Consider the following 16,628-nt stretch of genomic DNA (forward strand, 5'->3'; position numbering starts at 1 on the left):
AGTATTACTTTATTAAATGTTGCCACACGCCCTAAAAGACAATCAACTATAGATAAACTCAACTCAATAACGGAGCTTGATGGAAAGTACCCTATGGTTTCCTACCACAAACTTTGAAATCAAAGTAAAAATTTCATTCTCTTTATCAGAAACTTCTGGATTACTGCATTTTACTCTGCTTCCAAACATTAATGAAGAAAGCTTGAGAAAATACATCACATTTATAAGCTCCATGGGCTGTAAAAGGGAGAAAAAAAATCTGCCTCTTCAGTACTGTTTGTAGCACAGCAAGAGAGATGTGTAGGCATATTTATCACCCTATATATATCAATTAATTTTCCTTTCAAAGTTGAGGTTTCACACTAGAGCATGTATTGATGCACTTCTACAAACCAGCCAAAACACAACAGTGAGCCTATCTTAGAATTCTGCAGAACAGATCCTGTTCCTCTGTATAGTTCCTCCTGAAGGTATGGCAAAAAGTTTTATGAATGTTACTTATCAGAATGCAAAAACAGATGTGATGATATTGAAAAAGATCCACAAGACCTAAACGCTTAGGTATCTCTTGGATTATTAGAGACTCAGTATCCCATTATTCTGCTTCTGCCAACAGTTGCTTGAGTAAAGAGTATAAGAAACCATAAAGCAGTCTTTCTACTGCCATAATTTGCCAGCTCTTTGGAAATTAGTGGCTTAAGGATTTATTGATTATTGTTAAACACCTCTGTGTCGAAAAAGAAAGAAAGAAAGAAAGAAAGAAAGAAAGAAAGAAAGAAAGAGGAGGAGAAAGAGAGAAAGAGAGAAAGAGAGAAGAGGAGGAGAAAGAGGAGAAAGAGAGAGAAAGAGAGAAAGAGAGAAAGAGAGAAAGAGAGAAGAGAAGAGAAGAAAGAAGAGAAAGAGAGAAAGATGAGAAAGGAAAGAAAAGAGAGAAAGAGAAAAGAAAGAAAGAAAGAAAGAAAGGAAAGAAAGAGAAAGAAAGAAAGAAAGAAAGAGAAAGAAAGAAAGAAAGAAGGAAAGAAAGAAAGAAAGAAGAAAGAGAAAGAAAGAAAGAAAGAAAGAAAGAAAGAAAGAAAAGAAAGAAAGAAAGAAAGAAAGAAAGAAAGAAAGAAAGAAAGAAAGAAAGAAAGAAAGAAAGAAAGAAAGAAAGAAAGAAAGAAAGAAAGAAAGAAAGAAAGAAAGAAAGAAAGAAAGAAAGAAAGAAAGAAAGAAAGAAAGAAAGAAAAGAAAGAAGAGAAAGAAAGAAAGAAAGAAAGAAAGAAAGAAAGAAAGAAAGAAAGAAAGAAAGAAAGAAAGAAAGAAAGAAAGAAAGAAAGAAAGAAAGAAAGAAAGAAAGAAAGAAAGAAAGAAAGAAAGAAAGAAAGAAAGAAAGAAAGAAAGAAAGAAAGAAAGAAAGAAAGAAAGAAAGAAAGAATCTGAAAAATATTTTGGTATTTTTCCATTCACTTATCTCAGTAATGGCTATTGAATGGTAACAAGTATTTATAGGAGAAGTTATTCCAAAATAGGTGAGGATTTATTCCTCTACTGTTCACCTTTCTAACATTTTCATTTAAGATAGCAAAGATGCCAGAGCAGATTATTTGCTGAAGCCTAACTTTCTTTTGCCACCCACTTCTACTTATTTCCATTGAAGTCAGAAATTGTTCCCTCAGAAAACATTATTCTCTCTTATTCTGTGTTGATTTTATAAAACTGTATTTGTGACATTAACCTACTACTCTATGAAACAAAAAAAAATAAAAATCAGTGTAATTCAAAACAATATAAAGCAGAAGATTCACATAGCCTATGAAGACTATTTGCTTTAGAAAATTCTGTTAGCAAAATTTAGAAATAAATAAAGTTTAATATATATGCCATCATTTGTATCCATAGCAAAGTTTCTCAAAAAAAAAAATAGCCTCTCACATTTCTTGAAGACCTGGGCGCTTGTTAGATTTTATTCTGTGCTTTAGTGTTGCCTAGTTAAATAAATTCCTGCATAAATTATTACACTTCAAACTCTAAATATTCTAATTTAGTACTGTACTGTAGGCAGCAGGTGGCAGGACCTGCCGAGTAATGAGCTCAGCCGGTGCTCAGCTCCACCTGTGCCCAGTTAGGGCTGGCCCAAGTGCGCATGCTCAAGGGCCAATAAAAGGTGGGGCTTGAGACTGGCAAGGGGCTCACTCTGAAGCAGGTTCGCAGCCGTGCTGGTTGCTGGCCAGTCCTCTACCGAGCCTGTCCTCACTCTGAGCTTACCATCACTTCGAAGTTCTTCTCCTGCAACATCTGGTGGAGAATGCGGGCATAGACCCTCGCCTAAGCCCTCCTCTCTGAGCGAACTTCTCATCCTTCTCCTGGAACTCGGGAAAGTAGGGTAAGAGAGACCCCTTCTTTCTCTTATTCACACTTACCAAGCCTTTTTGCCAAGAGATGGGTCTTACTACCAGTAAACCCACTGAAGCTGCCGCCACTGAGAAAATCGCGGCACAAGCGGAGAGCCAGGAGCTCCCTGGCTCCCCGGGTCCAGCCAAAGCCCGAGACTTGTGGGAAGAGGTCTACGACCTACTGGCAGACCTCAATTCTAAAGAAATTAACGGCGACATCATCGGCGCCGATAACACCTGGCGAGTCGTATGCGGCCTGTTGGAAATGATGAAAACTGAGGTGAAGGCGGCACTCGCCACCACCACACCTCCATTACTAAAAACTGAGGCATTCCCCCCTAAGAAAGTGTCCGCGGTGATCCCCTCGGCGCCACCGCTTGAGGAATTAGCGCCCAAAAATGTACCCGCCGTGACTCCCTCGGCACCACCCGCCGAGGAAGGCGCAACAAAACACGTGTGTCTGGGGCTGGGGTTGGACAATGGCATGCCTGCCATAAAGGGCATGACAGGGAAGCCCCACAAAAGCGTAGCCGAATTGCTGGCAGATCTCGGCCCGGATGAGACACCAAAAAATAGCGAGGCAGAGACCGCGGCGTGCAGCACATCGAGCTGCCACAGAGAGACATCCCCGGCGCCGCCCCCAGCCCCACGAAAGGCCAAAAACCCAGCTTTTCAGCGATACAGGGACCCACCTACCCTGACGGATGACGAGGATGATGCCCCGACCCCGCTGCGGCGACTGCAAAACGCCCAGGGAGCTACTACCGGTCGCCCAGGGCGATGGTCCGGTATCATCCGAGATGCCATCTTGGAAGGCGAATGGGATCCCACCCCTGTCGCGTGCCCGGTGCTGCAGGACATGAATAACCAACCAATCTTTGAGCAGCACTCGTGGAAGACCTTGCAGCAGGCACGGAAGGTCATCAAAGAGCAGGGGTTAAGATCGGAGGGCGGCCGGGCTGTCCTAGATTGGCTGTTTACCTCCGACACAAACAGCCCTTACGACTGCCGCAGCCTAGCCAGATACCTATTAACCCCCTCCCAGCAGTTCATCTGGCTAAGAGAGTGGGAACGCCTCGCTGCGGCGGAAGTAAACCGCGCTAGGGCACCCGGAGATCCGCTGGCGGGTATCACAGCAGAAATGCTAACTGGCTCTGGACGCTTTGCAGAAGTCAGCGTGCAGCTACAATATCCGCGTGAGCTTCACCATGCCGCGGCAAGCCTGGCACGCCAGGCACTTTATGCAGTTCCAGAACCGCACCCCGGACCATCGTTCACTAACGTGAAGCAAGGGCCGAATGAACCCTTCCAGAACTTCATTGACCGGCTGTGGCGATCAGTCACGGCTCAGTCAGACTTGACCAACGATCAACGCGAATCCATGTTCAAATTATTGGCGTTCGAGAACGCGAATCCCAAACTAAAAGCGTTACTCTCGACACTGCCAAGAACAGCGTCGGTATCTGACATGCTGGATGTCGCCGCCAGAGCGTCCCAACACCAGCAACATCGAGGGATGGCTGACGCCTTCGCAGCTGCGCTGGAACCTACCCATCAGCTCCTTGCGGCGGTAGCCCAGAAACTGTCCAACAATGGAAGACGTAATCGCCGACCTCAGCGCAATCACGCGAACGGTCAACGCCTTTCCAGCTCGGTCTGTCCACGATGCCATGCACAAGGACATAACCGACGAAACTGCTCTGCCATCGTCTGGTGTAACCGCTGCCAGTCGGCATCCCACAATGACGCGGCCTGCTGGTTCCAAAAAAACGGCAGGAACAGCGCGAGGGGCCCCCGCGCAGGGACACAAATGGCCGGGCCGGCGCTATCTGCCAGCTCCCTGCCCCAGCAACCCGAGGAAGCCTCGGCTTCGATCTACCAGCTGCAATAGATATCACGTTATCGACCTCGGCAGTCTACAAGATACCGACGCGGATATATGGACCTATAATTCACGAAAACAGCAAGGTTGGTGCGCTTCTTATGGGACGTTCCTCGACAGGTTTAGCAGGACTGATTGTGCTCCCAGGGGTCATCGACGCTGATTACACAGGGGAAATAATGGTAATGTGCTTCACGCTAAACCCCCCCATGGTAATCAAAGCAGGAACCCGATTAGCACAACTGGTCCTGCTCCCGAAAATGGACCTAGGAAAGAACGTCCAAACGGCGCGAGGTGACCGGGCTTTTGGTTCATCTGGAAGCACTTTGGTAACCCTGGTGCAGCAGATGAAAACACGGCCAATTATAAACATACAACTGGCTACCGGCAAAGAGGCAAAAACCCTCCCCGTAATGATGGACACCGGAGCCGACGTAACAATTATCAACAAAAACGCCTGGCCTCAAAAATGGAAGCTCACCGCAGCTTCTAGCGCCGTTCAGGGGATAGGAGGCGGCTCCACCCCCCTGCAAGCGCACCAACCTGTCCGAATTAAATTCCCAGAAGGGCAAGTGGTAACTGTAAGACCATATGTGTTACCCTTGCCCGGCCAGCTCGGAGGGTTGGTGGGTCGGGATGTGATGAGCCAGATAGGGGCCACCCTATCCATCCCAGAGCCCACCCAAACCCGAAAGGATTTTCGCTAAGGGCCACTGCAGATATGCCGCCAACACCCAGACTCCGTTGGAAAACAAACACCCCTGTCTGGGTGGAGCAGTGGCCCCTCTCCAAAGAGCGGCTGAACATCATGAATCGACTAATAAAAGAACAACTAGACGCCGGACATATCCAGCCGTCCACGAGCCCATGGAACACACCCATCTTTGTGGTTCCCAAAAAATCGGGCAAATGGCGTCTCATACAGGACCTCAGGAAGATAAATGATCAGATGTGGCCAATGGGCGCCCTCCAACCTGGGCTGCCTCTACTAACTATGTTACCCAGAGACTGGCACCTCCTGGTCATTGACCTAAAGGACTGTTTCTTTACGATCCCTCTAAATCGTGAGGACACCGATCGCTTCGCGTTCACGATCCCATCAATCAACAAAAGTGAACCAGCGAAGCGATACGAATGGGTAGTGCTTCCTCAGGGAATGAAAAATTCCCCAACAATATGCCAATCGTATGTGGCATGGGCGCTTACCCCGATCAGAAAAGCAATGCCGGACACAATAATATATCACTATATGGACGACATCTTATTCTGTCAACAAGCCCCGTTCCCCGAAGACATCAGCCAGGTCTTGACCGATCAGCTCAAGGCCAAAGGACTAACCGTGGCTCCGGAAAAAATCCAAACAAAGTCACCCTGGAGCTACCTTGGATGGAAAGTGACTAGCAGTATGGTGAGACCACAGAAATTGGAGGTAACCCATTCAGTTAAAACTCTGAATGACGCCCAAAAACTCGTGGGTGAACTCCAATGGGTAAGACCCATTATAGGCCTCACCAATGAGGACATTCATCCCTTTTTGTCCTTGCTACGGGGTACCCAACCAGGGGCGCCTGTGGACTGGACAGAGGAGCATTCAAGAGCTCTCAAACAAATTGTCCACAAGTTGACAACCGGCTTTGCGGATCGGCGAGACGCCGCCCACCCCATTGGAGTGTGGATATGTAATCACCCTTCATTCCCATTCGCGCTACTCATACAAGACCTCACGGAGGGACAAAGACACAACAAAGTATATAACCAAGACTCTACAACATCAGATTCTGTATCAATCCTAGAATGGCTGTTCCCACCCCATACGGCCCAGAAAGCCATATGGCAGAAAACAGAGATCCTAGCACTCCTCATTCGGAAGGGACGCCAACGTTGCCTAGAGGTAGACGGCCGAGAGCCGGAGTGGATCAACATCCCGATCAGAACAACCGATTTCGATTGGATATTGCAACACTCCGAACCAATACAACTCGCCCTACTCGGATATCCCGGCGACGTACGTCATGAGGGCCCAAAGCACAGGCGGCTCCAAGCCATCAGCCAGTTCCAGTGGATCGAGCGACCAATTGTCTCAGAGCGCCCAGTACCTGGAATAACAGTATTTACTGATGCTGGAAAGAAGTCTCGTATGGCCGCCTGCGTCTGGCAGGACCAAGGCCAATGGAGACAGCATCTAATCCCAGGTACCACTGAGGACAATCTTCAGACCCTGGAACTGCTCGCCATCATATGGGCCTTGACGAAATGGCAACGCGTCCCCATTAACATTGTCTCCGACTCGCAATACGCAGTCGGAGTGGCAAACCGAATCGAGGATGCCCTAATCAAGCCAGTGCAGAACAAGAGGCTACTGGAACTTTTTCTATCATTGCAGCGTGCGCTGAAAATTCGAACGCAGCCATGCTGCATATTACATATCCGTAGCCATAAGACGGCACTAGGCTTGGGGGAAGGGAATGCCAGAGCTGACTCCCTGGTCAGCCTAGGATTACAGAATCCAGTGACCGAATTCGCCAAAGCCCAAAATAGCCATTCCCTATTCCACCAGAGTGCAAGGGCCTTAAAGCGCACCTTTTCCATCACTTGGGAGGAGGCAAAAGGCATCATCAAAGCCTGCCCCCAGTGCGCCCAATTTGGCCCTACTCTGGGAATGGGCGTGAACCCACGCGGGCTTCAAGCAGGCGAAATTTGGCAGATGGATGTCACACACATTCCGGACTTTGGACGTCAAAAGTACGTACATGTAACGATAGACACCTTTTCAGGCATGCTTTGGGCGACAGCTCAGACGGGGGAAAAGGCTTTACACGTGATCCGTCACCTCACTAACTGCTTCGCTGTCATGGGGATCCCCCAAGTAGTGAAGACAGACAACGCGCCTGCCTATACAGGCGAAAAAGTTAAACAGTTCTTCGCTACTTGGGGAGTAAAACATATTACAGGGATCCCCCACTCGTCTACAGGGCAGGCGATAGTAGAAAGAGCTAATCGCACCCTGAAGACATATCTCCAAAAACAAAAGGACAGCAGACTGATGGATCCGCAAATGCGGCTTAGTAAGGCTCTCTTTACATTAAACTTCTTGAGCCTAAGCCGCGACTCCCAGGAGCCACCCGTCTTACTACACTACTCGTCGCACAAAGTCATCCGCATGCCTGAAATTCAAATTCACTACAAAGATCCGACGACAGGACAATGGATGGGGCCAAGGCCGCTGCTGTTCACCGGAAGAGGGTACAGCTGTGTCTCCACGGACTCTGGACCTCTCTGGGTGCCCAGCAAATGGACTCGCCCTGTCCTAGCCAGACCAGCACTACCAGCCCCGAACAACGAGGCGCCACGCGACTAAGATCTTCGCGTATCATCTTTCCCCCCCCATTAAAAAAAAAAAAAAAAAAAAAAAAAGAGAAAGAAAAAAAAAAAAAAAAGACAAAATCCACAAAAACCAAAAAAAAAAAAAAAAAAAAAAAAAAAAAAACAAACTAAAAGACCATATAGAATTTGTACTATAGAATTTATAGAATCTGTACTAAATTATATATTTTTAATAAATAATAAAAAAAAAAAAAAAAAAAAAAAAAAAAAAAATGGGGGGGGGGGGAAATGTAGGCAGCAGGTGGCAGGACCTGCCGAGTAATGAGCTCAGCCGGTGCTCAGCTCCACCTGTGCCCAGTTAGGGCTGGCCCAAGTGCGCATGCTCAAGGGCCAATAAAAGGTGGGGCTTGAGACTGGCAAGGGGCTCACTCTGAAGCAGGTTCGCAGCCGTGCTGGTTGCTGGCCAGTCCTCTACCGAGCCTGTCCTCACTCTGAGCTTACCATCACTTCGAAGTTCTTCTCCTGCAACACTGTACCAGAACTGGACAAGAAATTCAAGAGGTAGTTGACAGGTTCTATCATAAAACCCGAGTTATTTAGTTGTTACAATGCCACCACCTCTGTGCCTTTACTTCTGCAACCAACTCTCCACATTTTCAATCACATGCATATTACAAAAGTCTGGTCCTCAGTATTGCTTTCACTACTGCTAAAAAATAATCATTTGTAACTACTTACAAACAATGCCTCTTGATTTTATGAAAACAGGGTTATGACCTAGCACAAAAATTAAATGGCATTAATTTCCTCATAGTCATTCCAAGATATTTAGAGAATGCTTCCAATTCTGTTTGATGAGCAGTGTAGTGGACTGAGGCTTATAACAGAATATATTATAAGCAAATATTAATCTATGTAGTTGGAAAAGGGAAAGAAAAAACATATCAGGGTGTTTTAAATTCAAAATAATCACAGTTAACTACAAGCCAAGGTTCTGAGAGACAGAAAATAAGAGAAAAAAACTTTACTGAAAGATATTAGGAAGATTGCTGAACCACATCTCGTAGCAGTAACAATCTCCCTTTCTCTGAACCTGTATTACTGGTTAAATAATGTAAAAAAGAAAACTAGTGAACAGCAGAAGGCTTTCTCCACTACAAAGCTTACAAAGCATTGACGAAAATAGATATCCTATGCCAAAGAACAGATTCTAGAAGGACACAAATAATGGAAAAATATAAAAGACTTGGGATCAACAGCCATAAGATGTTACCTAGGTAACCAAATTATACAAACAATGGCAAATTACTACTGAAAATTATGGCATAAGTATTAAACAAACACAAATAAAAATATTATAGTAAATTGCATAAACACAGAGACATACATTTAATCTTCATTATCTATTTTCAGATATGTAAGACTTAAATATTAACCTTAACGGGAAAACATACAGGAAGGAATTTTGTTGGTGAATAAAAGGAGTTTTCTAAATTTATAAAGGCTTTACTTATACAAGTGCAGCAGCCAAGGTTTCAATAAGCTGGCAGCCAATGTGAGAAAGGAAGAGTCAGCAAGTGTGCAAAAAAAGAGAAAATAGTCATCATGTCCAAATAAAGCTTAGAAGTCTGTATTTTTATATGTTTGGAGAAGAGCAACAAAGCTCCTGAAGGGTCTGGAGCACAAGTGTTACAAAGACTGGCTGTGGAAACTGGGCTTGTTTAGTCCAGAAAACAGGAGGCTGAGGGGAGACCTTGCAAGGAGGTTGTAGTGAGGGTATGGGTATGTAGTTGGTCTCTTCTCCCAGTAGCAAGCAATGGGACAAGACGAAATAGACACATGCTGTGCCAGGGGAAGATTACATTGGATATTAGGAGAAATTTCTTCACCACAAGTGTTATCAAGCATTGAAATGGGCTGCCCAGGGAAGTGGTTGAGGTATTTCTGTTGCTCCAACAGGAATAAAACATACCACTTATTCTGAAAGATAAGGTTTTGTTTTATTTCATTTCCACATTTTCATGGGCTGCCCAAGGTACTAAACTAGATACATTTAAAACCAGATATGCTTGAGCAGGTAACTTACCTATTGCAATTGCATATGTTTCCATAGATCTCACCATCCCAGTGAATGATAGTAGAATCACAGGATGTCTGGGATTGGAAAGGACCTTAAAGATTGTTCACTTGTCATTCCATGCCTCCCACTAGACTGGGTTGCTCAAAGCCCCATCCAAACTGGCCTTGAACACTTCCAGGGAGGGGACATCAACAGCTTCTCTGGGCCATGAGTTCCAGTGTCCCACCATCCTTACAGAAATTCATTTTTTTCTTAGTATCTGAGCTTAGCATCTGAGCTAAATCTTCCCCATTTCAATCCCTGGAGACCTTTTCTCCAGGCTGAACAACTCCAGCTCCCTCAGCCTCTTCTCACAGAGGAGTTGTTCTGTTTCCCTGATCTTCTTTGTGTCCTTCTTCTGAACCTGCCTGTGCAGGTCCCCATCTTTCTTATGCTGGGGACCCCAGACCTGAACAGAGCACTCCAGATAGAGTCTCACAAGACCTGCTGGACACATTTCCTGTGATGCAGCCCAAGAGGCAATCAATCGGTTTTCTGGACTGTGAGTCCACATTGCTGGCTCATATTCAGTTTTTCATCCACAGATAGACCCAAGCCCTTCTCCTTGGGACTGCTCTCAAACCACTCATTATCCAGCCTGTGTCAATGTCTGAGATGGCCTCCACCCAGATGCAGGGCCTTACAATTTGCCTTGTTGAACTTCATGAGGTTCTCAGAGGCCCACCTCTCTAGCCTCTCAAGGCCCCTCAGGGTGGCCTCCCTTCTCCCTAGAAGATCAACCACACCACTCAGCTTGGTGTCATCCACAAACCTGCTGAGGGTGGACTCATTCCCGTTGCCCACGCCCCTGATGAAGATGTGATTAAACACCAGTTCCAGTATGGACTCCTGAGAGACACTACTCATCACTGGTCTCCACTTGGACATTGAGTCACTGAGCACATGTTTTTCAGTGCAATCATCCAATTTGTCATCTACTGAGTTGTCCACTTGTCCTACCCATGTCTGTCTATTTTAGAGACAATGATGAGTGGGACAGTATCAAATGCTTTTGCACAAAATTAGCAGTAAAGCTTAATTCCAGCCCAGTGTTTTTTATCTAGTGCTCTGATTTATCAGGCTTACAGATTAAAGTAAATAGTTATTGCATTCACTTTTGTAAAAATGCTTAGGGAGATTCAATCCTTTACAACTCTCAAGTGTTTTTCCAGAATACTGTAGAAAAGTACTACTTCAAACCAAAGAATTTCACAGCTTAAAAATATAAAGCACAAATAAATATACTTAGAAAGACATCACTAACACTCCAGGGCTGAACTGTTTGTTAGTCATGACCAGAAAGCTGAAACAAGTAACTTCTTGTCCAAAGTACTCCATTTTGTGACTGTATCTTAATCCTTAATAAGATTTAAAAGCACTGAATGTGGTAAATGAGGTAACATTTAAATTTGCAGTTGAAGTATTCCACAGTTCTTTATTATTACACAATCTATTATTACAGATTTTAAAGTTATTAAAAATGCTATCTATTCCAGACCTAATATGAACTTGAAGATCCAAGATCTGTTCTTTTTTCTGGTATTGACTGATCATACAGGTTTGTTTAAACTCCTGATATGTGAAGTTTAAACTTCACATATAGGACTTTTGCATCTATAAAAACATCGGTATCTCAAAAATACATGGAACTAATAATATTGTTTTATTATAGACATTTTAGTATTAAAACACACTAAGTGCATTGAGGAGAATGTCCTGGAGTTCTGCGTCCCTTTTAATGTGTTTCTGCCATCATGTGCTGTTTTTCTTATTAAAAACTGAAGCAAAATATGCCTTCATTTTAAGGTTTATACCTAGATTATCTTTTCACAGTTCCTATCAATCACAAGCATATGAAGCAGTAGGTTTTATTGGTGTAGCCTGTATTATCAAAGCCATTTGTAACAGCATATCTGTATCAGGATGTAGGAGCAAGACAGTGGCTGATAAAGGTAGAAATAGTAGGGTGAATTTTTGCCTGTAATCACAATGTAATCAAATGGAAAAGAAAAAAAGAAAGGTCCCACTGAGCTTCCTTTCATATCACATTATTAGCAGCATATCTCTACCTCTGATTCCTAGTACTATGAATTACTTTGTGAAGTTTCCTCATACATTAACAAACACAATGTCTATTCTACTACATCCTCTTCTGGTCTTCTAGCTATCCTGACACACTCTATACCCACCCCAGCCCATCACAGACCCTCACATTCACTTTGCTCAAGATGGAAGCTGCACCACTCTGCAAATTCTTAAGAGAAAAATAACTCTTTAAACAAATTTATTTTTGCTAAACTCAGGGAGCAAATGTTTGTCAAACCCCAGGTCTGAGACCCTGTAAATTCAGTACAAAGCTTATCACATGCAATGGCAAGAGTGCATTACAAGGCCACACGCTCACAGGGACTCATCTTCTTATTTTGTATGTGTTGGTTGCACATGTTACTTACTGATCTATTACCTATTTAAAATACTTGATACTCTCTTATTTTCTTTTTTTCCTTTGCTCCCTGAGTAGTCCAAACCTTCAGACTTCTGTGTGCACCAAACCTGGGACAGAGCACTCATGGGCCTTTATCATTAGACAGATGCACCTAAGTGTCACCAGACATTCATATAATTTTTTACCACTCCTATTTATGTTTAAGTGGATGATGTTCTTGAATATGTTTCTTTCTAAATTGCCTTAGGGTGTTAATAAAAAACTCCAGTCACGTATTCATTTACAATGCTGTAATCTGAACTGAATTAATGCTGTTATCTTCAGATAGTTGCTTATATACAATTGTACAAAGCAAGGAATTATGGAAATTATTTGTAACTAAATGTGTGTGTATGAAGCAGTATATTGATTTCAGTCGCACAGTAACATATCATAAAATGAACGTGCTTAACCAAAATCTCACCTTAATTTGGTGTGCAATATTAGTGTCATAAAGTAAAAAAAAACCAAAAACAAACAAAAAAAAAACAAAAAACAAAAAACCATAAAAGTACTGCTAGCATAAAACCATTTACCTTTATGTCTATAGCCAGACTGACAGCACGCATGGCATTCACAAGTATCAAACAGTTGTGCAGAAGCTGTGCAGGAGTTCTTGGATTAGTATACATCCTTACAAAGTGAGTAGCAATCTAGGAAAGACAAGAGAAAAAAACCTCTTGGTATTCCATTAAGAGAAACTACTATGTATTTTCACTCTTTCAACAGCCTAGAAGATCTAAATTTTGAAATAAAATTACCTATTACACATATACCCAAAGAAAAGGAAAAATAATACTGAAATAATCATTCTGGACTTCGTAAATGTTGGAGGTTTTTTTTTTTCTTTTCAAAATCCATATCAGTCAACAGTTCCAAAAGACAATAATGCCTTAACAAACCCAGTTATAATAATAAACTGTAAAAAACTTTCAGACTATTGAGAAAAGTCCTTACCAAATGTGGACAATAAGCTGCCAGCTGTGCTGCCAGTACCAGACCATCTAGAAGATCTTGGTCAAAATTTACTATCCACCTCATTGGTGGTACTTCACCTAATTTAAAAAAAGAGGAAGAATTAGACTCTTCTCCCTTCAGATGCTTAATTTTATTCTGTAGACATATGATGACTATCTGAAATGACTGAGAGAACAGAAAAGGGAAACTTCTGTTACATGCAGGCTTTCTCAGACATAATTCTCTTGCTAAAAACACATAATCTCACATATAATCTCATATAATAAAACATAATATATAATAAAACATAATAATATAATAAAAAAAATAATCTCACATATAATATTGTAACTATCACTCATACACTCTGATACAGCATGTAGGAGTATTCATGACAATGGAAGGGAAAGCAGGTAAGTTAAATTTAACCTCACAGCTACCTGTAAAATTTAGGAACCTGAACATGCAAATTGGTTTTATTTTTATAGGCATTACATTCATACAGCTACTGAAACTCACAAAAATAGGCATGAATTTTTTAAAGTTGCAATACTTAAGCACATGAGATGGAAAAGATTATTGATTTTCTTTAAGTTCATGTTAAATTATTTCACCCAAATGTAATATAATTGAAAGCTCATAGCTCATTTACTTCAGCATGCATCACTACTATTACAATTGGGTTGTAAAAACCTATGCCTCACGAGGTTAGATTTTTTTTTACATTTCTAATGTCTTTATTTAAAATAAAACTTATGATTAATAAAGTAAACATATTTCTTTTATTAATATTTCTTATCTGAAGAATTTAATATCTTAAATATTTAACACAGTATTTAAACAACAGACTTTTGGTCTTAACATTATAGTAAGCTGTGGAAGAATACAGTCACTTGAGAACTCTCAACTTGAGATATTCTCTAAGAAAAGGTTACTGGCAAACTAATAATTAAATTATTTAAATCACTGTCTATATATAATTATTGGTTCTTTGCTCTCCAGATAAGATGTGTTCTGTGAAGCATGAACGGATTGAAACTGATACTTTTTAAAGGAGAGCAATCTGGTCACAAATATTCAAGTACTGAGTCATGTCTTCTGTTATCTGCAGTTTCTTCCACCTTCTCTAGCAAAAAACCACATATTGCTTAATAGGTACTTGTTGTCCTTTGGGTATTTTTGTTTTGTTTTGTTTCCCTTACAGTCTAAGGTCCAAGGTCTCCAGTTTAGAGATCACTTTGCTCTTCAGCTACTGGCAAGGTTTTCAGATAAACTGGGATCACACTTTCTCATATATGCCAGATTATATAGCATTTAATTCATTATGCAAGCAAAGTCTATTGTTTACCAAGTTTGAAGCTTCCTGGGTTGAAAAAAACCCACATTGATATAATACGGAATTTGAGATGATTAAAAATCTCCTACATTTTACAAACACATAAAAATCTCAATGTTATAATATTGGGGGTTTTTATTTCAAAAATGCTATGACTAAAAGATAAGAAAAAAATTGAAACACTGAACTGTTGTTATAGTAATATAATGATGTTCAGATGTTTGCTTCATTAGCAAAAGATGACCCTGGAGACAACAGCACTTGACATAGAAATAATTTAAAAGAAAAGAAGAATAAAATGCCCACCAAGGTTACACATTTCAGACCTTTCTTTCAAGTCTGTCATTAAGAGCTTCCTTCTACAAGACCAAAGACATGAAAGCAGGGGCACAAATCCTATATGTTTTAAAGGTCTCTACCTTTACAGAAAGAGCACTATAAACCAAAGGAAAGTTTAAGAAAAAGAAGAGCACAGATTCTCTATCCATATGGAAAACAACAGTCTCACTTAGTGGTCAGGAATGCTGAGACCAGGAGGACTGTGCTCTCACAAATTAAATTTCACTGTGCTATAGAAGTAACACTTCCATCAGGTTTTTAACTGATACACTTCTATCTACAAAGGATTTTAAACCTGAGGCAGTATTTTTGGGTCTCTTATTTCTGTTATGAACAACCACTATCAAGACCATACTGACCAAGAAAGCAAGTAGATTGGTGTATATTGAAAATTAACAACTTTAAGGTAAACCTATTCACTTCAAAGTACCTTCAAACATCAAACAGACTGATTTAACCAAACAAGCTATTGTCCAAAAACCAGGCCACAAATGTAAAAATCTTTCAAACTGGATAAAAATTCCTGATCTTAAACTGAAACAGAGTGGTAATCACTCTACACAGTGTTTAAAACACTATGAAACTTCAAAATTGTTTTCTTTTATTCATACTTAATTTACTTGAGTTTATACCTCCAGAGTTGCCTTAGCCAACAAAGTACAGCTGAAAAATTACAATTAGTGGCAGGAAAAAAAGTAGCTAGAGAAGCTGTTGATGGATGTCAGATCATCATTTATCAGCCCAAGGAACTTCAGCTGGTCCTCCAAGAAGTGAAGTTAAACCAAATATGCAAATAAGTAGCTAATATCAGTTACAGATACAAAACTGGTTACAGAACTCCTTATTGACACCAAACTGGTTAGTTGTAAGCTTATAAAAATGCTCTACAGTTTTGTAAACATTATGATTCAGACTAAATTTAGAGATAAGCTACTGAGGAACAAAAAGAAGAAATAAAATAAAAATGGGGTAAATGACTATATCGGAAGTTTGTTCAGATGGAATCCGAAATTAATACACAGTAAATATATCAAGTCATAATCTCAAAAAAAAAAACCCCTAATTCCAGGAAAGATTTTTTTAAGTACTTCCTCACATAAAATAAGCTATCTAACAAAATATAGAATTTTATTAAACTGTGGACTTCTGTGTCCTAGAAAGCTGAAATTCTTACAGAATTTCCAAAGATTGTTCATGAATATCCAGAAATAAAATTTTAATGTACAGAGATTTTGCACCAGGGGATGTTAGTTCATTTTGATCCCACCAAGAAAGACACTCGGAACTCATAACGTACCCCTGTCAGTTATTAGAGCTGCTGCTCTAGGTGAAAAGAGGTTATTACAATAATTTTTTTTTATTATTGTTCCTGTCTCATTAACATGATCAAAATTTAAAATAAATCAATTTACTTGTTCTTTTAAATATTAATAAAATGTATGATCAGTTTAAATTTTTTTTTTAATTTAACAGAGGAGTGAAAAATTCCTTTTCTGTGAGATATCAAATCAAAATTAAAGCATTAATTTATAATACATACATAAATTTTTAAATAATCATTTCATGGTGCCAGAATTATGGTTTTTTCCTACTGTTTAAATGAAAAGAGATTTTTAAAGCAGAAAACTCAAAACCTAGGGGTCTTTGATAATTCTGGATGTCAAGGGAAGATGAAGTTTCAGTGGATATATAGCATTTCCTTTTTACCTGTGACAGGAACTAGACACAGTATATATGGGCTTTACCATGTAAATTGGGACAGTAATAATTTTAACTATATTCACCCCCCTGTTATGTAAAAGTCTATAGGAGAC

At 41.1% G+C, this 16,628-nt stretch overlaps 1 protein-coding gene across 2 annotated transcripts in view; it reads right to left on the reverse strand.

Annotated features, from left to right (window-relative positions):
* The window catches only part of CFAP47 (cilia and flagella associated protein 47), a 295,430-nt gene that overhangs the window by 194,232 nt on the left and 84,570 nt on the right, over positions 1 to 16,628 (reverse strand). For both annotated transcript variants that reach the window (XM_071750490.1, XM_071750482.1), the window contains exons 34-35: positions 13,140 to 13,237; positions 12,719 to 12,835 (exon numbers count right to left, since the gene is read on the reverse strand). In XM_071750490.1, coding sequence (XP_071606591.1) covers positions 12,719 to 12,835; positions 13,140 to 13,237 — 215 coding nt within the window. The remainder of the gene's footprint in view (positions 1 to 12,718; positions 12,836 to 13,139; positions 13,238 to 16,628) is intronic.

The sequence above is a fragment of the Heliangelus exortis genome, chromosome 1, assembly GCF_036169615.1.
Source record: "Heliangelus exortis chromosome 1, bHelExo1.hap1, whole genome shotgun sequence".
NCBI classification, from domain to species: Eukaryota; Metazoa; Chordata; class Aves; order Apodiformes; family Trochilidae; genus Heliangelus; species Heliangelus exortis.